General features: G+C 38.4%; 1 protein-coding gene across 4 annotated transcripts in view; it reads left to right on the plus strand.

Annotated features, from left to right (window-relative positions):
• Positions 1–23,719, plus strand: part of PALLD (palladin, cytoskeletal associated protein) — a 383,758-nt gene that overhangs the window by 190,632 nt on the left and 169,407 nt on the right. For all 4 annotated transcript variants that reach the window (XM_046656558.1, XM_046656559.1, XM_046656560.1 and 1 more), the window contains one exon: positions 1,792–2,134. In XM_046656558.1, the coding sequence (XP_046512514.1) occupies positions 1,792–2,134 (343 nt within the window). The remainder of the gene's footprint in view (positions 1–1,791; positions 2,135–23,719) is intronic.

Below are 23,719 nucleotides of genomic sequence, written 5' to 3' on the forward strand. Positions count from 1 at the left end.
AGGGAGGAGAGTGTAAGTGGAGACAAAAACCAAAAAGATAATGATAATGTAGCAATTGAACACACATGGGGCTATTTTTTAAATCATGCAATTTTGGTCTTGGAAACAATGGAGCTGGTTTCCTAGCATCCTCATGCTAACCCAGAATCATGCTCACTTCTGAAGGCCACCTCTGAATTGGAGGTGCGGTCAGTATTCTCAGCAGTGCCAACACAGGAGATCCGGAGATGCTTGTACAAAGAAATCATTGTTTCATCCACTATGGAAACTTCTGAAAAAGTAAGACAAGATAAACTTTATGTAATTTGGAAAAACTCTAAAGATCTTAGAAATCAGATTTCATTGAAGGTGGACTATAACTGATATGAAAAACTAAAGCAATATATTATATTATTAAAGACAATATTCAAAAATATCTGACTACTTTTTAAACTCAGGAACTTACAGTAGAGAAGGCAACATGAAACAGCTTTTTCCTTTATTTTAACTTTAGTTGACTATTTTCTGCTATTACTAATTAGCTTTGCTTTAGTTTATTTCTATTGCCTCGTCTCTGACAGTTATTTTACAAAGGTTTTTAAAACATCTCTTTGACCAAGCCTGGCACATAGTTTTACACATAGTAGGGAATCCATAAATAGGTTGTTGGCTGTATGAGATGGACTCGGGGAGAACAATCGAATTGCACTTTGATTTCTTGAGAAGAGTGAGAACTTGGTGCTAGGTGGCAGCAGAGGCACAAACAAAACTGGTTTCGGGATGTTACAGTGGGAATTCTAAATGCTTTTTCATCTTAATTAAGAAAAGAAATGTAAGGTTCACCTTACGGGTGAAGCAGTTGCTATGAATGAGTACTGTAAATGTGAAAAGGAAACTCCAGTGTCGTGACTGGAGCTACAGGGAGGGGAGAACCCCTACATTTTGATCTTGAGTTGGCTTAAGACTGTCCCATCAAATGGCCATAACAATGGTGTGGTTCTCCAATAATATGATCAAACCTCTGGACTCTAAAAGTCTCTGTGGCCAAACTTGGCATGCAGTATTTCCCATTTTCATCTGAGATAAACCTGCTATAGGTCAAACATAATTAGCAAGTATTTTTGAGTTTTCAGTTGACCTCAGTAAGCACCTTTGAGTACATTCCAGGAGCTCTGCTGGGCTCTAGGCAAGGTGAAGAATCCTAAGAAGACATGATCTTATCTCAAGATGTGTTCATTCAGTCTATTTAGAATAACAAGTAAACATTTCTTTTGTACTGAGTTACAGCTGTGGCAATCATCTGAATTGGAAAAAAATTATCTATGAGATCATAAGACAGTTCACTCAGACCCAGAGCTTTACTTAGCTTTAAATAGAATGACTATCGGTTGCCTACCATATGAAACCTTTACAGCTTGAGTGGACATCAGTAAAGCATGGGTAGGATGTTCAGTCAGATCTGTGGGCTGAAATGTGAAAGGATGAAGCACCATTAGTTGATAATGTTTGTATTGTCGTTTTTCACCAAGTTCTGTCTTCAGCTCTTCTTTGAAATTTGTTAATGAATTGGTAGCTGGTTTCCCCACTCGTGGGCCTAGTCATGAAATGAAACAGGTAACAGTCACTCACAAGAAGCTTGGAGAACCAGGCCCTCCAGCTGGCTTTGCTTCTGCATCAAATGAGAGCAGCAGTTACCTCTTTTTTTAACAACTTAACGTGGCCCAAGAGATTCTCAGACAATCTAGGACAGTGTGAAAATAACTGTTGAACTAGTAGCATCTTATTTTTTTCCCTCCCTTTCTCCTTCCTTAGCCAACACTGAAAACTGTAGCTATGACTCAATGGGAGAATCCAACAATGACCACTTCCAACACTTTCCACCTCCCCCTCCAATCTTGGAGACAAGTTCCTTTGAATTGGCTTCAAAGAAACCGTCTGAGATCCAGCACGTGAACAGCCCAGAGTTAGGACTTAGCATGGCAGCCCTTCAAATGCAATTCAGTTCTACTGAGAGGGAAACGAACGGAGTCCATCCCAGCCATGGAGTAAATGGACTGATTAACGGCAAAGCTAACAGTAGTAAATCTCTTCCAACACCAGCTGTCCTGCTTTCACCCACGAAGGAGCCACCACCTCTGCTTGCCAAACCCAAACTGTGAGTATTTCTGCATGATTTTATAATACTTTCCATACCCCTCCTAAATTGCCTCTCTGGTTAGGGGAAACTTTTTGCCTGGACTCAGCTCTGTGGCAAGTTGCCCCTTCTGCAGGCAAGCTGTCCCTGGCTGATGGGACCTTGCTACCAAGTTGGGTCCTTCCAAAATATAAAAGATACCTAAAAATAAAGAAGGGAAATGAGAAGCTTGGTTAAATTTGCCCTTAAAAAAGGTAAAAGCTGTAACTGGTTTCAGCTGTGAAAATATCTGTGCATGGCGTGGCCTTCCAATGTATGGCTAAGACGTAGCCACTCCCCAGAGGTGATGGGAAAGGGGGACCTGCTTGGAGCTCTCTATTAAAAGCATTTCCAAATGTTTTAAATTGAAGAATCAGTAAGGAAATCTGATAGAGATGGGAAGACTAAAATCTGAGGATGGAAATTCAGTGTGCAGAGCCTGGGTGGGGGAAGGAAACCAGAGATAACCAGGCTTGTCAGGAAGAAGAGCGCCCTTCAGAGCACAACCCACGTGGCTTTGGCATTCCAGGGACCTGCATATTTCCGTGAATACCATCTTCATGTTTGATTTCATTATTTTCTTAGGATGCTAAACCTTGCATGAGCTGTTTCCATTGGCACCACACAGCAGAGAGTTGTTATGAATAGAGCCATTACAATGTCAGAGAGAGGCAGAAGTCAATTAACCCAAAAGGTCCTACCATAGCATAGCAGACTTTGAATTACTGCCCTGATAGAGGTCAGTGGAAATGTCAGATGCATATAAAATGTATGCATACCCAACAGGGTCACATTTCCTTGAGAATGAATTCACCAGAATCTAGGAAAGTCTGTTGTATTTCCCCATGATGTCTGATGTTTTCGATTTGGGGCAGGAAGGTGACTTTCGCTTGGAGAATTCTTTGTTTCCCTAATACTAAACAGCCTACTCTCTTCTCTCTGTCATCAGCTCATTTGTTAGAAATCTTAGACTATATTAGATATTAAAGTTAGAATATCTTATATTTGTACATCACTTTATTGTTTTCTAAGTGATTTCATAAACACTGTTAGACTAATCAAATAAATCTGCCAAACGAGCAGCTTAAGTTAGCAAATGGGTAGACAATTTTATAAAAATAAACTTCTGGACAAACTTGTGTTATGGTTTCAAGAATCTATCTCTTCCTACCCTGCACTTAATTCTGTGTTCCATCCGGGCTTATTTTTAGGCAGGAGGGCTAGTAGGTTTGTGTACAGTGGCGTCAAAAGATGCCAGGTGAACATTTTTATGCTCCAGCTCCATTGAGATGCTGAACAGGTCCAGCGAGCTCAAAAGTGGCAGCCTTAAAAGAGATTTAGCCTCTTGTAGCTCCAACCCATAAAATTAAATGCCACTACTGACTCCTTGCTTCTTTGCCTTTGCGGTGCTTTTAATGAAACAAGGGAGCTGCTCTCCTGGGGAAGAAAGGACGAATGTGTGTAATGACTGGGACTTGATGTGCTCTGATTAAGTGAAGTGTATCCACCATAATGGCTGTCATAAATTGCACATAAATCACAGGCGAGCAAACGTGCGGAGCTGTTAACAGGCATTTACTGCCTTTCTTATCTCAGGAGTTTCAACAGCTCTTCAGCTTCTAGCTCTGCTTTACACTGATGTTAGGCTGTATGATGGAGGGGCATGTCTACAAAAGACACAACAGTTTTGTGATTATTCAGAGGAGGAGTAGCTTAAGTGCAAGTTTGAAGAGTGACATCATGTTTTGCTTATTCGTCAGATTTTCAATAGAAAATAAGGTAGGAGGGATGGACTCTAGTTTTTCATGTTCACGTGGAGGAGTTACTCCCCACTTCATGAGGAAATTTAAGGAAAGGCAGAGCACCTGATCACAAAACCTAGTGGCTTAGAAATAACATTGACTTGTGCCAGGTTTTACCAATTTTCTTTTTTCAAATCTTTGTGTGTATGTTTGGTGTGCGGTCTTGCACTCCTTTCTGGATTATCACGATCTTTTCTGAAAATATTTGCTCATTGTTTTAAAAGTTGTATCCAGTGACAGAAAAATGCTGTTGAATGACATTTGCAAATAATTTAGGATGGCATCTAAGTTATTGATAATTAATGACTGTAGGTAACCACCAAGTAAAATTTTTACACACATCTATTAGTTTCATACATTGGAAGAAAAAATAAGATTTTGCTTGTCTCTGTGGTTGGCAGTGAAGAACTGTGGTTTACCCTAATCTTTTTTCATCAGCCTATGATTTAATTCCCCTTTATAAAAGGAGAGGTCTATATTTGGGAGATTTCTGGCATTTCAGTCATCTAAAACATTTGTAATCCACAAATAGAAAACAGGAAGGGCTAAATAATAGGAATTAAAATATTTACTCTTGCAATAAATTAATCTAAAATGGTGTTTGATTCATCACATTCCTAAAAAAAGATCATTTTCAAAAAGAAATCTTCTTTGTATGACTTCTCTCAAGTAACTCCAACACTGATCATGGGAAGAAAAAAAATCAAAGACTACAATGAAAAGCTAGAAATGTTATGAATTCTTTTCTTGAACAAGGTCCAGCCCTGATCCTCAATTATCCACCAGAAATCCTCACCCATAGCCTTGCCCCCTCCCAGACCTCCAGCTGAGTCTGTGGTACTTGCCCTGAGGATGAGCTCCTGGCTCAGTGTCATGGAGGCGTCCACTGCAGTTTCTGCATCTCCGACACTGTTCCTTGAGTATAAGTTAAACGTGATTAAATGTAAGCCATTCAGTAAGTGCCAGAAGCCGTGCACGCTGGCTTTGTGGACTGCCTTACCACTTACCATGGGAACAGAAGGGCTCTTAGATGCTGCACAGGAAAAAATTCATAAGTGAGAGTTATTTGTGTGACTCAGTGTGTGACACTCATAATCTTCTATTACAGTATAAGAAAAAGAAGCAACATGTGCTTAAATCATATTTCTTATCACAGAAAAAGAAGAAGCAAGCATGAACCTAACTTATGAACTATTTGCTGTGTTATTTTCTTTGTTTGGAGTACATCAAATAAGTCTGTTGCCACCCTCTTTCTACAAATGATACCTGAAGATTCAGAATAAACATAGGGCTCAGTGTGTTAATAGGAAATAAAATTCCTGCTTCTCTTTCTTCGTGCCAAAACACAGTCTTTCAAAGGCAAGGATATGCATGCTGCCCCCAGGAGTAAACCCTGGAGAGAAATTTGTGAATGCCAAATTTAGTAGGTGATTTGCAAAGCGTATAGAGAAGCGTGGTCATGTTTTTCTACTGAACTCATCTCCTAAATTAGACCAAACAATATATAAATAACAATATGCTGTTTTCAAACCCTATTTCTTCTTTTTTTATATTCTTCCTGTCTTGTGGGAGGGACATAGAATATAAACCTGTGGAAGAAGCAAAATGAGGCGTTAAAATGGAGGCAATAGGCAAATCCTTGCACCCACAAACAGGACAAGTCAGCAGATAAGATTATGTGTATTTGTCACTCTAGGGCCAGTAATATAGACATTACCATAAAAGTCCGTGTCCTTTGACCGGGAGAACGATAATGAAATATTTTAAAACTTTTACATGCATAATCAACAGCCACAATACATCTAGATTTAACTCTCTTTGCTCCTATTCTTACTGCTTTCTCTTCCCCCAACCTCTAAAGAAAAAACAGTATCATTATTTCCTATCTGAAAAGGGTGAAATGATTTCAGGCTGAATCAGGCTTCTCAGAATAATTGCATTTCAGGGCAAGCCTGGTGGCATAATGGTTAAGTTCACACGCTCCACTTCTGTGGCCTGGGCTTCACAGTTTTGGATCCCGGGTGCAGACCTGCACACCACTCATCAAGCCACACTGTGGCGGTATCCCACATACAAAATAGAGGAAGGCTAGCACAGATGTTAGCTCAGCAACAATCTTCCTCAGGCAACAAGAGGAAAATAGGCAGCAGATGTTAGCTTAGGGCCAATCTTCCTTGCCAAAATAAAAATTAAAAAATTGCATTTGACTGCTTTGGCTTCCCTCTTTCTCCTTTCTCTCACTCTTACCCTCAGACATCTAATCATTCCTACAATTCTTGTCTCAAGATGGAGGATGTCCCGTAAACTCATTCATACTAAGGTATTAGAGATTTTATGTGTCATCTCAGTGCGGTTCTGGACTGACAAAGCAAAGCTGTATCTTCATAATACTGAGCAATAATAAACACTGTCTAAACTCAGAACAATGTCCTTTCACTGCTCATGCGGGAAGGAGAGATGATGTGTTTGAGAGAGAAGAGAAGAAAATAGCAGCCCGGGTCACTCTCTTTATCAGTGACTTGACTGTGCAGGCCTGCTATATTTGGAAATTCCTTATGGTTTTCTCCACACTCCTAGACACAAATTTTAGCACAAGTTGTTCCCTTGCCTGGAATGTTCTACTCCCTGGAATGTTCTGCGACTAGTGGCTGGCTCCCTCTTGCTTTCAACTCTCAGCTTAATGTCACCACCTTTCCTGACCACCCATTTGAAAGCAGCCACCCGGCCATCCTCTAATAAATCATCCTCTTTAGTTACGGCAGAGCGTGTAATTGTTTCTGATTGTTCTTATAGACTTACTTGTTGATTTATGTGTTGTTTTCCCCCGACTATTATAATATATGCTTTCTGAGAGGAGGGACCTTGACTGTCTTTCTCACTACCCTCTCACCCGGACCTAGATCAGGGCCTGACAAATAGGAAATGCTCAAAAAATATTTTTGAATGAATGAAGCAAGGGAAGATTGACCAAAAGGAAAAGAAGGATGTCCCACGTGTAGAGCGACCCCCACTTGTTCTGCTTGACTTCATTCTTAGATGTACCATAGACTTCTGTTTTCAAACCCACCAATTCCAGAGTTTTCCCACTTTATAATACTTTTCCAACTGACATCATTAATCTTATAAACAGAATGAATAGGCAGAATTAACTAAGAATCTAACTAAGGATAGAATTACAGTAGAAAAGTTCGGCCAACCAGGTTACTTAATTTGGGAACCCTTTCAACTCCTGCCTCATTTCTCCCGTGTTCTCGTATGATGAACATCTTACTTTAAAACATTATGGAGAAAATGAGACGTGGAAGGTCTAGGAGGACATTTCCACTCTCTAGTACATGCTTGCAATGTCACTTGGCCATGGTACAATCAAACAGCTATTTCAAGGTGTGTGTCCTTGACATGTTAACACCCCCGTCAGATGCCAGACTTTTGATGAAGGGCTGAGAGCTTCTGTGCTACTCCCTTCCTGTCCTGTTTATGTTGGACTGCTGCTCAAACTCCAGTGTGTGCTTGGTCAGTATAACTTACACAGTTGAACATTTTTCCATCCTTTAATCTCTACTAGTTAGGGTTCAAGATCTCAGTATATTACAGTTTGACGTTAGAATACAAGTGATTTCCTACTTCTAGTCTAGTATAAGCCTTACCCTGTAGATTTAAAAAAACACACACACACAAAGGCAAAGAGAAAATAAGCAAAACAGTTTGGGACAAAAAAAGTAACAGGTCAAAGACGAAATCATCAAGCATTTGTGAAAAAGTCCTTAAATGTACATAAATTTATTTAAAAATCTAGCATACTTTTCATTTTGTCACTATTAAATGAACATCTGCAAAGTGTTGGGTAGTGCTGGGTGCTGAGGTCACAAACATGAAAAAGACAACAGCATTACTTTTGAATAACCCATAATCTAGTGACCTCTAAGATCGTATTGGCATATACGAAATTCTATACATCTTTTAGCATTATGCAAATGTTGTAAAGAATGGCCAGTCTCTAAATTAGAATCAGTGCAGTCCAATTGCCTTCTCTTGCCAATTTAATGTTTGGAAGATAAATCATTCTGCTTCTTTTTTTTTTTTCTGCTGAGGAAGATTTACCATGAGCTAGCATCTGCCGCCAATTTTCCTCTTTTTGCTTGAGGAAGATTCGCCCTCAGCTAACATCTGTGCCAAGCTTCCTCTATTTTGTATGTGGGTCACTGCCGCAGCATGGCCACTGATGAATGGTGTAGGTCCGCACCCCAGGACTGAATCCAGGCCGCCGAAGTAGAGCACACTGACCTTAACCACTAGGCAACTGGGCCAGTCTCTAAGTCATTCTGCTTTTGATTCTGAAAACAACTTAATAGCACCAGCTTCCATTTCTGGTTAAATGATTTTCTTTATCTTCTGAGTCCCATCAAATAACAGAGCAATTTACTAGCAGTGAAAGTGCAAACATGGAACCAGAGGGGCCTTCAAAATAATATTAGGAAAAAAAAATAGGGCAGAAAGTAATTTTTTCAATTTGTTATAAAGTCACACACACACACACACACACTCACTAACCAAATACGCTGGAGAATGATAAATAAGCAATGTAGGCACAATTATGGTCCTAATTCTGAAGCATGTGGCTATGTGGATATGGGCTCTTCATAAACACAATACGATGATGGCTTTGCATTAACAGTGTTGGTGTTGGATCACTGAAAACAGCCCCTCCCTGAAATGGAAAGTCCAATCAAGGAACTTCCTGAAATATGAACCTTTTAACTAAGGAATTACATTTTGATGTATTCTTCCTCATGATTTTTTCGTGTAAATATTCACGCTGACACAGTGTCACATTCTTAGATGTTAAAATAATAGTGCTTTGCCATGCTAGTCTCTTGGTCAGTGTAATGTTTTAATTACATTTCCAGAAGAAGATTGAGTCCTTAGTTTTATAGTTAGTAGTCTTATTTGGTGTCTAAAATATAGTTGGAACTACTTGCAGATACTCTATGTATATTCAAAGTGGTACTTAATCATGCGTGAGAAAGATGATATACACATCTCAAGTATTAGGTACATATAATGCAGTATTTCCTCATTTCCATCTCATCTTGCTTAAGTGTATATGAGAGCTCCTTTAGTGTTTATAAAGTACATTGAAAAAAGTAGTCCCTGCTGGGTAGGGACATTTTATTTTTAAGCGAGAGGGGCTGAGCTCAGAGATAAGATGGAGCCACATTTGAACAGTATGCTCAGAGATGTTATGAATCTGATGTCAAACGCATATTAATGGTATAGTGTGAAGCAAAAAATACTAGAAATAAAATGATATATGCAGCTTAATACTCATTTTATGAAAACATAAATACACTTTAATGAATTAAAATGTGTATTATATATTAGAAATAAATACAGTAAAATTGTTGCCTGTGACTCTCTTAGTGGTGGAATTTTGAGCAGATTATATTTTATTAAATATAATAATATTTAATATTTAATGGTCCTGCTTTTCTAACTTGTCAACAGTAATGTTTATTACTTTTTAAATTACAAAGTGTTACTTTAAAAGAAAGAAGTACTTCAATCCTGTCTCTTCCATCCTCCGTCCTCCATTCAACCTCAACTCATTTTACTCTGCGTCATAGATGCCACACTCAGTTTTGAGCACAGTTGGAAACAATGTTCTGGCACTGAATGCTCTCACCTCCTCTCTTAGACCTCTTTTCTCCTAGAAGCCAATGACTTCAGGATTCCATCTGGGTTTTTTGAACCCATCCTAGAAAGCTCTGCCCAGAAAATGTCCTATGGTCCAAAATGACTGTTTTCCTCCACAAATACTATTCTAACACCTCCCCACAACCAGAACTCCCATTCCTTCAATTGCACATCTCAGGTATTAGGATAAAAGTGATATGAATAAGGTAAGTTTTCATTTTAAAGCCAAAAATAAGGCAGATATTTTAAAGACCAATGTTTAATATATAAGCCATAAAATTCTTCCAGATAAAGTAGGATGAAAATTTTTCCCTCAGAGACAGTGGTGAAGGAGAAAAGATATGGTGAAAGAAAATTGAGGTTCCCATTCAAATAAAAATTTTATCAGTAAAATATGCGATGAAGCCATCTGCCATAAGAGGAAGGATAGTTGTGGTAACTGTGAGATTAAGAAGAGTGAAAAAGGCTGAAGAGAATTATGAGAAATGATAAGCAATACCAAGAAAGGAATTGTGTATTTCCTAGCAATAGTGAGAATCTATTTGAAAATAGTGAGTGAAAATTCATATTAGATTCAATGAGCATGGTGTCATGACTTTATTTAGACATAATCAGTCCTCTGAACAGAGAAACAAAGGACACATATAGTTGGTGGTACTGGCAAGTTGGGAATACCATAATGTTGAAATTGATGATCCTTGAGAAGTATCGTTGAAATCAGCATCCAAGCAGTGTATAGGGTCAGGAAGGGAAGCAGATAAAGCCAGATCAGGGATTAAGGGGAAAAGGGATAGGACTCCAGAAAATGGAAAGGATCAAGAAAATGGAAGTTACACCAAGAATGAAAATGACTCAAAAGGAGTGTGAGATAGGAAAGTATGAAAAGGGAGCAGTAGTTCTTATCAAAGAGAGGACTCTGAAAGTTCCACATCTTAAGACGAACTCCTTCCAAGTGATAAAGGAATTTAGGAGAGAGCTGTTAAGAGGAAGTTAAGGTCACAGGAGTAGAGGAAGTGGTCAAGGAACCACAAAGTCAAATGTTAGAGGGAACATTAACATGGATGATGGCCAAAGGTGACGGCAGGAAGCTCAATGCCAAATAGTAAAGTCGTTAAGAAAAGTGAGGAAATACCAAGATTGTTGATGACAAACAGGGAAAAGAGAGTGATTATAGGTGGAGCACATAGACTTCAAAAGAGAAGCAGATGTTGAGTGATGATGGCAACACTGTTTTAAGAGCGGCTTTGGAAAACGAGGAGTGTGCAAAGCCCTCCTTGCTCAGAGAGGATCATGATGGAGTTAGTAGCCTCATCAAGGAAAGCCAGATTTCGGTTAAGACAAAAAAGCATTTCCAATGAAAAAGTTTGAGAAAGCAGGAATATTGGGGAGAAACAGTCAAGGAATCCCATAGACAATGGAAGGGATCTAGAAAAGGGACTCAAGGAGACAACTGGAGAAAGAAGAAGAGAGCTGTAGGGAAGAGGTTGAATCTGAAGAGGTAAGAGGTGAGAGAACAAGAATATCCTTCTGGGGATCACTTGCTGTCATTTCATGAAGAGCCGCTAAGATCGTTTTAGCCAGAAGCTGATAGAGCCATTTCCAGTATAACTCATACTACTTTTTTATCCCTCGGTGTATTTCAGTTATATTTCAGCACTGTGATCCATTTTGTAGTTACCTCTTCTATCCAAGTAAGACCTTGAGTTGGATTTTTATTGCGCAAGCCTATTTCCTGTATTTGGACATTTTAAAACAATTGTTTTCACCTAATGAATCTCTAATCCATACATACTGCCTTTCATTTTGTGTCTACAAATTTTACTACTAGAGAATTTATTTCTGTCTACTGAAGGTTGAAATACACCAAGTTGCTAATTTTTTGCCATTGACTTTTTTTTTCTGTGAATGTATAAAAGTTTTTCATTCAAACTAATACATCACCTAATGGTGAGAACATTAGTAACAGGGGGGTTTATTTTAGTTGGTTTCTTTACATGTGTAAAGGCAGACTGTTCATTTTCTCAACAAACCTAAGAATGACTGTTTCCTTGCTTGACTACACTTATGATTACATAAGCCTTGGGGATAACGCTGGAATTGATATAGTTTTTTGAAAACCTTTTCCATATGTGGCAAGGAATTAGATATTCTTTCATTTGGTTTTAAGAATAATGTGCATTATATTGTGCACATATAATAATGTGCATAGTTATTAAGCTAACTCAATAAAATATGTAGAGTTTCCTGAAACAGCTTGGCTGGGTAAATCGCATGTAAATTTGAGCACACAAATTTGCTTCATTATTCAAAAGGAAACTATAAATTCATTGCAATCAGAACCTCCAACTTTGCTTTATCAAGTTCATGTTTTCTGGCCTCTGGATTGGAGGTTCCCACTAGGATAATACTGGCTCCTCTGTTTATCATGGCTACTGCAAGGATTCACATTGATTGTAAAGGTGTTTGATTGATGCTCAGAGGAAATGCCTTAGTAAATATGTACGTTTATTTAATATCTGTATCCACTTTGTGTTTGCCTAGAGCCTATTACTCTACCCCAGCTCAACTCATAAACCTTGAAAATGTATTTGCCCTGTGCCCTCCTCCATTTCACCATGTTCTGTAGGTCTGGTTTCTTATTTAAATGTAATGATGTATGTATCTACAGTAGGTAGCATGTGAGGGACTCCAGCGTGCGCCTCCTGATAGGAAGCTGGTAAAACCACCGAATCATTAACATACTATCCAAATATTTGTCCTTCACTCTGTATGTCAGGAACCAAAAGGAGTAGGTACAGCTATCTGGGATTCTTTTTCCTCAGAGGAGTTTATAAATAGGTCAAATATGGGTAATTATATGCATCAACTGTAATTCCAAACTTGCTGCTTTCCTAGTAATTGCCATTAAATGTGAAGGTTGGGAAAGATTTCTGGAAAGACCACAAATATTTTCTTGTCCTTGTTTCTTTCTTTGTTGAAATAGTTCATATGACTTCTGGTTTCAGGGATGTATCATTATGTGCAATAATGTTTATGGCAAAACCCAAAATAAAGCCATAAAAGACAGCCTAAGAACAATGCAGCACAAAATAAAAACGTCTTTTGTTTTCTGTAGTTTCTAAAATAGAGTTTGTAGCTTGGACTTCCAAAGAATTTCAGCCATGGGGGTAAATTCTTGCTCTGGATGGTGTGTTTTCGTGTCTGGTACCCTCCTGTCCTGCATAGCTGTTGCTTTCTTTAAAGGACATCCTCTAAATCAAATGTGAAGTGTTCACATTTATTGTTATTCTTTCACAAAGCAATCTTACATATATAGGAGAGGATTATTCATGATGAAGCATTCTAGAATAACAGCAAATTTCACTCATGTTTATTTAAATTATTCTGCCTTTAAAAGCAGAATTATATTTGGTTCTGCCATTATAGCTTTCTGATACTAAACAGCTGCCTTACTGGAGAGAAATATTATAAAGAAGATATTACTTTGGTTTTTTTTAAAGATTTTATTTTTCCTCCTTCTCCCCAAAGCTCCCCAGTACCCAGTTGTATATTTTAGTTGTGGGTCCCTCTAGTTGTGGCACATTGGACACTGCCTCAGGATGGCCTGATGAGCAATGCTAGGTGTGCGCCCAGGGTCCGAACTGGTGAAACCCTGGGCTGCCAAAGCAGAGTATGCGAACTTGACCACTCCGCCACGGGGCTGGCCCCAAGAAGTTTTTACTTCTATTTATTTATTTGTTTGTTTTGGGCAAGATTAGCCCTGAGCTAACATCTGCTGCCAGTTCTCCTCTTTTTGCTGAGGAAGATTGGCCCTGAGCTAACATCTATGTTCATCTTCCTCTACTTTATATGTGGGATGCCTGCCACAGCATAGCTTGATAAGTGGTGTGTAGGTCTGTGCCTGGGATGCAAACTGGCGAACCGCTGGCCACCAAAGCGGAGTGTGCGAACTTAAGTGCTACGCCACCGGGCCACCCCACGACATTTTTATTTTTAACAAAAATTAGCAGACAGAGGTTTCTTAAAGCAATTAGATGACTCCTGAATGTTCTATTACTTGAAAAGTTGATTTATTTACACTGAGGACCATTACTCCCATTTTCACCATGGTGTCCGCTTGAGAGACATTTGCATTTTGTTATTTTGCACAAATAACAAATGACCAAAAGCTGCCTTTTAGAAATGAAGTTTTGTTTTATGCTCTTGGTGATAGGAGTAAGCAATCTAAATAAACTGGAATTCCTACCAAAATTAGAAATGAAATGGAATGAGGAAGGTGCATGTTTCATATTTTGTCTATGTTCCTGGTCCTTTTAGTCAGGACAAAGGAGGACACAGGTTGAATTGGTTCTGGAATTCTGCCTGGTGCTATACCATGAGCAACAGTTCTGCTTTTGCTTTGGATCTGATGCTGCATCTCATCCTCTGTGTTCTCATGCTGGAGTATTTTGGAGTAGATGAAATGCAAGCAGGCAAATATCCAGACCTCAGCCTGGATCCCCCTCAGGCCCCAAACACATGAATGTGGATTTGTGTGGTACAAGGAGATGCAAGGGGTTCCTGCCAGCCAGGGGGGGTCTAAGATACCTGCCAGTTTAGAGTGTTTGGGGAAGGCTGTTCTGTAAGGCTCAGTCTGTGTCATGGGGCTGGGAGGGAGGTTGGCCTGAGTTAGTCTGCCATTTTCTTAAGAGCTTGACCTCTGAAAAGTGACCAAAAGTTACCCCAACTTTGCAAATATCCCTATAGATGGATACATGAAAGTTTTGAATTCATCTCTTTCTCGCAGATCCTTTTCAGTCTGAACTGTACACTCCGAGTAGTCTAAAATAAATTAATTTAGGATGATATGAGAAAACAACCATGCTCCTCTTGCTAACTGCATTCCCCTTGGTTAGGAGCAATCTGTCAGATTAAATCCCAAATCAACACGTCACTTTTCCTCCTGGTGTCAAATTTCCCCCGTAGTTTATTTCACGTGAAATTTATAAACATCAATATTTCTTATTCTAGGAAACAAGCTGTGCATTTCTGGGTTCATGTTGACTTTGGCATGTACTCCACTATACCTATTAAGAGTGAAGCAGAGGATTATCATAGAATTTACAGAAATTGAAGAAACACGATACACAGTCATAAACCAGGAGCCTCGGCCTTGTGCCTGGCACTCCATCCCTGACAGAGGCAGGTAATAGGATGGGTATTTAGTCTAACAGAAGCAATTATTGTTACCCTGCATTTAAGACAGAGTAAGTAGACATTTTGGACAATTTTTCCTCCAGGAAGTTTTGTTGCTACTACTTATATAACCTGGATATGTTTCACAGTGATATGACATTTTAAAATAAGGAATTACTTAAGTCACAAATTATTTCATAGACTTTGTACAAATATAAGTGATCTACTAATAATTACTGAAATATTTGAAAAATGATGCCATGACACATTTACTCTTACTTTTCCGGTCTGGGTCATGGATTTTTTTTACACTGAACTATCTGTATCCTTGTCAGGTCTCATTGGGACCATCAGTGCAACTAGTTAGCATCTTCTTAAACATTGTTTTTCCCATGACGTTTTTCTGCTGCAAAAGTATTGCCCTTGGTACGGACAAGACCTTCCTCCTGGAGTTCGCCCATCCTCTGCTCCGTTCTTGCCTAGCTGCTCTCTCTGCTTAATGCACCACCTGTTCCTCCAGGACTTCATCCTGGAAGTGCTTTTTACCTTTTCCCCATTCTGGTTCCCCCTTAAATGTCATGTATTTCACTTTTTAGTTTTATTCTCTCATTTGCCAGAAGCGTGCCCTCAAAGAAAGAGTGCAAGACAAACCAAGTTTCTAGACCCTACTTGTCTCAAAAATGTCTTTATTCTATCCTCACACTGAATTGACAGTTTGGCTGGGTTTCCAATTATAGATTTTTCATAAGAATTTTGAAGGAATTGCTTCAGATTCTTCTAACTTCTAATGGTATTATAGGGGAATCCAGTGCTAATATGGTTTCTGATCCTTTGTATGTGACCTGTTCTTTTTTCATTCTTAAATATGTTGAATCTTCTCTTTATCCCCAGTGCTCTGAAATTTCATGATGATATATAGTACTTTCAGACATTGTACAGAATGTTAAGTGAGTCTTTTTCATCTAAAAACTCGTGTATATACATTCTGGAAATTTCTTTTATATAATTTTTAATTTCCTCTCTATTTTCTCTGTTCTCTCTGAAACTTGTATTGTGATGGTAGAAGTCCTAAACTGATGTTCTGATTTTCTTTTCTTTTTTGCCAATTTTTCTCGTACTTTCTGTAGATATCTTCACCTTTGTCTTCCAAACCTTTGGCTGAATTTGTTACTTCTGCTATCATATTTGTGTTTCCCAAGACTTCTCATTCTCTAAATTTTTTATGGCATCCTATTCGGTTTCATGGATGTCCTTTATCTCTTTACAGATATTAATCATTGGCGTTTTGGCGGGGCCTGGAGGGAGCTGTCATCATAATTTAGCCTCCCCCGCCCCCATTCCCTGCATTTTCTTTATTGCAAAAAAAGTTCCTTTTTTTCTTTGTATTTATTTGAACTAAGTTTCATGTTTGAGGCTTTCCTTGAATGACCTTTAGCACCAACAAGTTGACTGGAAACTGTATGATTGGTTGGGATTTGTCAGCTGGTGGGTGTCACCCTAGGGTTGAGCAAGGACCCCAAGTGGCGGAATCTATCAACAGGTCTTTCCTCTAGTTAATCAGTTTCTCCAGAAAGAAAGGCATTCAGTCTCCTTCCGTGTGCGAGAATGGACAGGGCAGGTAGGTGTTTAGCAGATAGCATTTGGGAGCTGAGCAGGCGAAGGGGCCTAGATTTCATCATTTAGTAGGTACATTTATTTAATTCCTACCCCCATTTTCAGCCTCTTCTCTTGCCCCTTCATTCTGCTGTACCAGGTGTTTCTGGATCTGAAACTGTGCCAGCTCTTGGTCTCCATAATGGAAGCATCCTGTCTCCTCAAGAGTTGAAGGAACGGTTGGCTGGCTACAATGAGTCGGGGAGTGGAGATGGCTGGCCTCCTACAAACTGTCAAACAGTCCTCTTATATTCAGCCCAATCCCTCTCCCCCAAGTTCGGAGGAATCTAGTGGTCAAGTTTTCAGTTGCTCAAATTAGCTTCTGTCTTGTTTGCTTCACTTCTGTAGCCATTTGGCTTTCCACTTTCCTTGCCTGCTTTTAGTGACAACTCATTCATTTACTTTTTATTCTAATGAACGTACGGTTCTTCACTCCTTTACTCTCTTTTTTTAGGATATAAGGAAGAAACAAATATCAATATACCCATTCAATCCACCATGTTTAAGTAAATGCCAATTTATGACTTTGGAGCTTGTTTTTTTTTGTTTTGTTTTGTTTTTTGAGATAACATTGGTTTATAACATTATATAAAATTCAGGTCTTCATCATTATATTTAGATTTCTGTGTACAAGTCTAATTGCTGCCTATCTGTACACATGTGCCTTTTTACCCTCCCCTCTCCCTACTTCCCATCTGGTAACTACCAATCTGTTCTCTATCTGTTTGTTTGTTGTTGTTTTCGTCTTCCACATATGAGTGAAATCGTATGGTATTTGGCTTTCTCCATCTGACTTATTTCACTTAGCATAATGCCCTCACGGTCCACCCATGTTGTCACAAATGGCAAGATTTCATTCTTTTTTATGGCTAAAGAATATCCCATTGTATGTATATCACATTTTCATCATCCGTTCATCCATCAATGGACACTTAGGTTGTTTCCATATCTTGGCTATTATAAATAGCACTGCAAAGAACATAGGGGTGCATATATCTTTTGAGTTAGTGTTTTCATTTTCTTAGGATAACACCCTGAAGTAGAATTGCTGGGTCATATGATAGTTCTGTTTTTAATTTTTTGAGGAGCCTCCAAACTGTTTTCAATAGTGGCGTCACCAACTTGCATTCCCACAAACAGTGCACAAGGGCTTTTTTCCTCCACATCCTTGCCAACACTTATTTCCTGTCTTTTTGATAATAGTCATACTAACAAGTATGAAGTGATATCCCATTGTGGTTTGACTTGATTTCCCCAGTGATTGGTGATGTTGAGCATCTTTTCATGTACTTGTTATCCATTTGTATATCTTCTTTGGAAAAATGTCTGTTCAGATCCTCTGCCCATTTTTAACTGGATTATTTTTTTTTCCTGTTGAGTTGTGTGAGTTCTTTATATATTTTGGATATTAACCCCTTATCAGATATATGATTTGCAAATATTTTCTCCCATTTCATAGGTTGCTTTTCCATTTTGTTAGTGGTCTCCTTTGCTATGCAGAAGTTTTTTAGTTTAATGTAGTCCCACTTGTTTGTTTTTGCTTTTGTTTCTTTTGCTTTTGGTATCAAATCCAAGAACTCATCGCCAACACCGATGTCATGGAGCTTCCCGCCAATGTTTTCTTCTAGGAATTTTATGGTGTCAGGTCTTACGTTCAAGTATTTATTGGGTTTTGAGTTAATTTTGTGTATGTTGTAAGACAGTGGTCCAATTTCTTTCTTTTGCATGTGGCTATCTATAATTCCCAATACCATTTATTGAACAGACTTTCCTTTCCCCATTGTATATTCTTGGCTTCTTTGTTGTAAATTAATTGACTCTATATGCATGGGTTTATTTCAGGGCTTTCTGTTCTGTTCTGTTGATCTGTATGTCTGTTTTTATGCTAATACCATAATGTTTTGATTACTATAGTTCTGTAATATAGTTTGAAATCAGGAAGCATGATGCCCCCAGCTTTGTTCCTTTTTCTCAAGATTGCCTTACTATTTAGGTTCTTTTGTGGTTCTATACAAATATTAGGATTGTTTGTTTTATTTCTGTGAAAAACATGATTGGCATTTTGATAGGGATTGCATTGAATCTAGATTGCTTTGGGTAGTATGGACATTTTGACAATATTAATTCTTTCAGTCCATAATCACGAAATATCTTTCCATTTATTTGTGTCATCTTCAATTTCTTCCATCAATGTCTTATAATTTTCAGTATACAGGTCTTTCACCTTCTTGAAAATTTATTCCTAGGTATTTTATGCTTTCTGATGCAATTATAAATGGAAGTGTTTTCTTAATTTTTCTTATAATTTGTTATTGGTGGATAGCTACACAACAGATTTTTGTATATTGATTTTGTATCCTTCAACTTTACTGAATTCGTTTATTCTAACAATTTTTTGGTGGAGTCTTTAGCGTTTTCTACATATATAATATTATATCATCTGCAAATAGTGAAAGTTTTACTTCTTCATTTCCAATTTGGATGCCTTTTATTTCTTTTTCTTGCCTAATTGCTCTAGCGAGGACTTCTAATACTATGTTGAATAAAAGTGACAAGAGTGGGCATCCTTGAGGCCAGCCCCATGGCTGAGTGGTTGAGTTTGTTTGCTCCACTTCGGCGGCCCAGGGATTCACCAGTTCAGATCCTGGTCACGGACATGGCACAGCTCAGTAGGCCGTGCTGAGGTGGCATCCCACGTGCCACAACTAGAAGGACCCACAACTAAAAAGAAAATATACAAATATGTACTGGGGGGATTTGGGGAGAAAAGGCAGAAAAAAGAACAGAAAAAAAGAAAAGGAGATTGACAACAGTTCTTAGCTCAGGTGCCAATCTTTAAAAAAAAAAAAAAGAGTGAGCATCCTTGCCTTGTTCCTGATCTTAGAGGAAAAGCTTTCACATTTTTACCATTGAATATGATGTAAGCTGTGGGCTTGTCATATATGGCCTTTACTATGTTGAAGTACATTCCCTCTATAGCTACTTTGTTGCAGAGTTTTTATCATAAATAGATGCTGAAGTTTAGCAAATGCTTTTTCTGCATCTATTGAGATGATCATTTGATTTTTACCCTTCACTTTGTTAATGTGGTGTATGACACTGATTGATTAAGTTGTGGATGTTGAACCAGCTTTGCATCCCTGGGATAAATCTCACTTGATTGTGGTCTATGACTTTTTAATGTATTATTGAATTTGATTTGCTAATATTTTGTTGAGGATTTTAGCATCTCTGTTCACTAGGGATATTGACCTGTAATTTTCTTTTCTTGTGGCAGCCTTGCCTGGTTTTGGTATGAGGCTCATCCTAGCCTTGTAAAATGAGTTTGAAAGCATTCCCTCCTCTTCTATTTTTTGGAAAAGTCTGAGAAGGATTGATATTAATTCTTCTTCAAATGTTATCACCAGTGAAGCCATCTGGTTCTGGACTCTGGTTTGTTGGGAGGTTTTTGATTACTGATTCAATTTCCTTAGTAGTAGTCAATCTGTTCAGATTTTCTGTTTCTTCCTTACTCAGTCTGAGTAGGTTGTATGTTTCTAGGAATTTGTCCATTTCTTCAAGGCTGTCCAATTTGTTGGTGTATAATTGTTCATAGTAGTTTCTTAGGAACCTTTGTGTTTCCGTGGTATCAGTTGTAATATCTCATCTTTCATTTCTGATTTTATTTATCTGAGACCTCTCTACTTTTTCTTGGTGAGTCTACCTGAAGATTTTTCAATTTTGTTTATCTTTTCAAAGAAAAGATATTGATGACATAGTATCTATGTCATCATGATGTGGTGACATCAAAATATTGATGACAGGGATCAGGTGACATAATATTATATATAGAAAACCCTAAAGATTCCGTCAAAAAACTGTTAGAACTAATAAACAGATTTCAGTAAAGTTGCAGGATACAAAATCTCAGCTCTCAGGTTCATTGATTTTTTTTCTATTGTCTTTTTAGTCTATTTCACTTATTTCTACTCTTTTCATTGTTATTTCCTTCCTTCTACTAACTTTGGCTTTGTTTGTTCTTCTTTTTCTAGTTCCTTGAAATATAAAGTTAGCTTGTTTGAGATTTTTCTTGTTTCTTGATGTAGGCCTTTATCACTGTGAACTTGCCACTTTGGATTGCTTTTGCTGCATCCCGTAAGTTTTGGTATGTTGTTTTTCATTTTTGTTGATTTCTCTTTTGACTTCTTTGACCCATTGGTTGTTCAGTAGCATGTTGTTTAATCTCCACATATTTGTGAATTTCCCAGTTTTCTTCTTGTAACTGATTTCTAGTTTCTTATCATTGTTGTTGGAAAAGATGCTTGATAAGAGTTCAGTCTTTTTAAATTTATTAAGACTTGTTTTGTGGGCTAACATATGATATATCCAGGAGACTGTTTCATTTGCACTTTAGAATAATGAGTATTCTGTTGCTTTTGGATGGAATGTTCTGTATATATCTGTTAAGGCCATCTGGTCTAATGTGTCATTAAGGCCAATGTTCCCTTATTGATTTTTTATCTGAATGATCTATCCATTGATGAAAGTGAGTTATTAAAGTCCCCTACCATTATTGTTTTGATGTCTATTTCTCCTTTTAGGTCTGTTAATATTTGCTTTATATATTTAGGTGCTCCTATATTGGGCACATAAATGTTTACAAATGTTATATGTTCTTGGATTGACCCCTTTATCATTGATAATTCCTTTCTTTGTCTCTTATTATAGTTTTTATTTTAAAGCCTATTTATTCTGATACCAGTATAGCCTTCTCAGCTTTCTCTTGGTTTCCATATGTGTGAAATATCTTTTCCATCCCTTCACTTTCAGTCTGTGTGTCATTACATTTGAAATGAGTCTCTTGTAGGCAGCATATAGGTATGTCCTGTTTTTTTAATCCACTTAGCTACTCTATGTATTTTGATTGAAGAATTAGTCCATTTATATCTAAGTAATTATTGATAGGTGTGTACTTATTGCCATTTGTTCATTGTCTTATGGCTTTTTGTAGTTCCTCTATTCCTTTGCTCTTCTCTTACTCTCTTCCTTTGTGATTTCTGATTTTCTGTAGTAGTATTCTTAGATTCCTTTCTCTTTACCTTTTGTGTATCTACTATATGTTTTTGCTCTGTAGTTACCATGAGGCTTACATATAATAACTTGTATTTATAACAGTCTATTTTAAGTTGATAGCAACTTAAGTTTGAATATGTTCTAAAACTCTACATTTTTACTCTTCTTTATGTTTTATGTTTTTGATGTCACAATTTTACATGTTTTTATCTTGTGTATCTCTTATCTAATTATTGTGGTTATTTTTACCACTTTTGTCTTTTAACCTTCATACTAGCTTTGTAAGTGATTAATGCACCACCTGTACAACATTAGATTATTCTCAATTTTGCTATATATTTACCCTTACCAACTTACACATAACAAGTTGTTTTTATCTTGTTGCTTTTAGTACTGTCTCCTTGTCTTTAACGTTTGACATTTTAATTATAATGTGTCTTGCTGGGCCTCTTTGAGGTCCTCATATTTGGAACTCTCTAGGCTTCCTGGATCTAGATGTATCTTTCCTTTTCTAGGTTAGGGACATTTTCAGCCATTATTTTTTTGAATAAGTTTTCTGACTCTCTCTCCCCCCCCCCCCCCCCGCCCCGAGTTGTTCTGGGACCCCTATAATGCAAATGTTGGTCTACTTGATGTTGTCCCATAAGTCTCTTAACCTGTCTTTACTTTTTCTCATTCTTTTTTCTTTTTACTGCTCTGATTCAGTAGGTTCCACTGACTTGTCTTTGAGTTCACTGATCCTTTCTTCTGCTTCATCTAGTCTGATGTTGAACCTTTTTAGTGTATTTTTCAGTTCATTTATTGTATTCTTCAGCTGTGCAACTTCTGTTTAGTACTTTCTTATATTTTCTGTCTCTTTGTTCAGGTTCTCACTGTGTTCATTCATTTCTCTCCCAAATTCAGTGAGCATCTTTATGACCATTATTTTGAACCCTTGATCAGGTAAATCACTTACCTCCCTTTCATTAAGGAATTTTTCTGAGGTTTTGTCTTATTCTTTTCTTTGGAACACATTCCTCAGTTTCTTCATTTTCTTTGACACTCTGTGTTGGTTTCTATGCATTAGAAAAAAACAACCACCTCTCCCAATCTTGAAAGAGTGGCCTCGTGTAGGAGATGAACCTTATTGTTCAACTCTTCCCTACCTCTATGGTTGTCTCTCAAACCTCTTTTTTTGGTCTAAGCAGGCTATTTTATTTTTAGTGACTCCCAGTAGTTGAATGTATGCCTAGACCTGTCAGTGTCCCAAAGGGGAGGACCTCAGTCAGCACCTAGATTCAGGCTCTTTGGAAACCAGAACCTCAGGCAGCAGCTTTTAAAGTATGCAAACATGTATGGTCCTGTGGGACCTCAAGTGTAAGTTCCTCTGGCCACCAGAACTAGGTGATCTAGAGGTGTCCCCTGGGTGGCAGTCATAAACATTGGAGTGCCAAATGAATGTATAAGCTCCTTTCCAGGAGATACTGGTGAGCTGGAGTGAGGCAGAGGGAGAGCACAAAGATGGCACCCACCAGCCTCCGTCCCCACAGTGTATCTCAGTAGGCTCCTAGATGTGTGCCACATCATAAGCCTGCCCCTCAGGCGAAGCTCTGGGCTGAACAAATAGGCCTCTTTCACAGAAAGACTAGGGGTGTGTTTCTGCTGTGTGCACATTGCCCTGTGGGTGATAGCCGGCCAAGAACTGTCTCTCCATTTGTTACAATCCCATGAAACCCAGGAATATAAGTCCCACTGGCCACCAGTGCTAGATAACCAAGAGGCATTCCGAGGTGGCAGCCTCAAAAACTGAGGCACTAGTCGTAAAATTCAGGGTACCAGATATGTGTAAAAGCTCTCCTCCATGTGATACTGGTGCTCTGGAATAGCCAGAGGGAGAGAGCGAAGAGAGTACCTGCCCTCCCAGGTCTCTGGAGAGGGTAACAGTTATTCCTTAGATGTGTGTTTAATTAGACACCTGCATCTCAGGCTGCAACTATGAAGGTAAGCTATTAGGCTCTTTCACAGAAAGACTGGCCTCCTTGGTCTGTTGCCTCTTGCTGTGCCCTGGGGGTCATAGCTGCTTAAGAACTCTTTCTCCATTGCTTACAGTCCTGTGGGACCCTCAAGCATAAGCCCCCCTGGTCACCAGAGCAGGGTGATCTGGAGGTGTCCCCTGGTGGCAGCCACAAATATCAGAGTACTAGATGAGGGT

Source organism: Equus quagga, chromosome 3, assembly GCF_021613505.1.
Source record: "Equus quagga isolate Etosha38 chromosome 3, UCLA_HA_Equagga_1.0, whole genome shotgun sequence".
Lineage (NCBI taxonomy): Eukaryota > Metazoa > Chordata > Mammalia > Perissodactyla > Equidae > Equus > Equus quagga.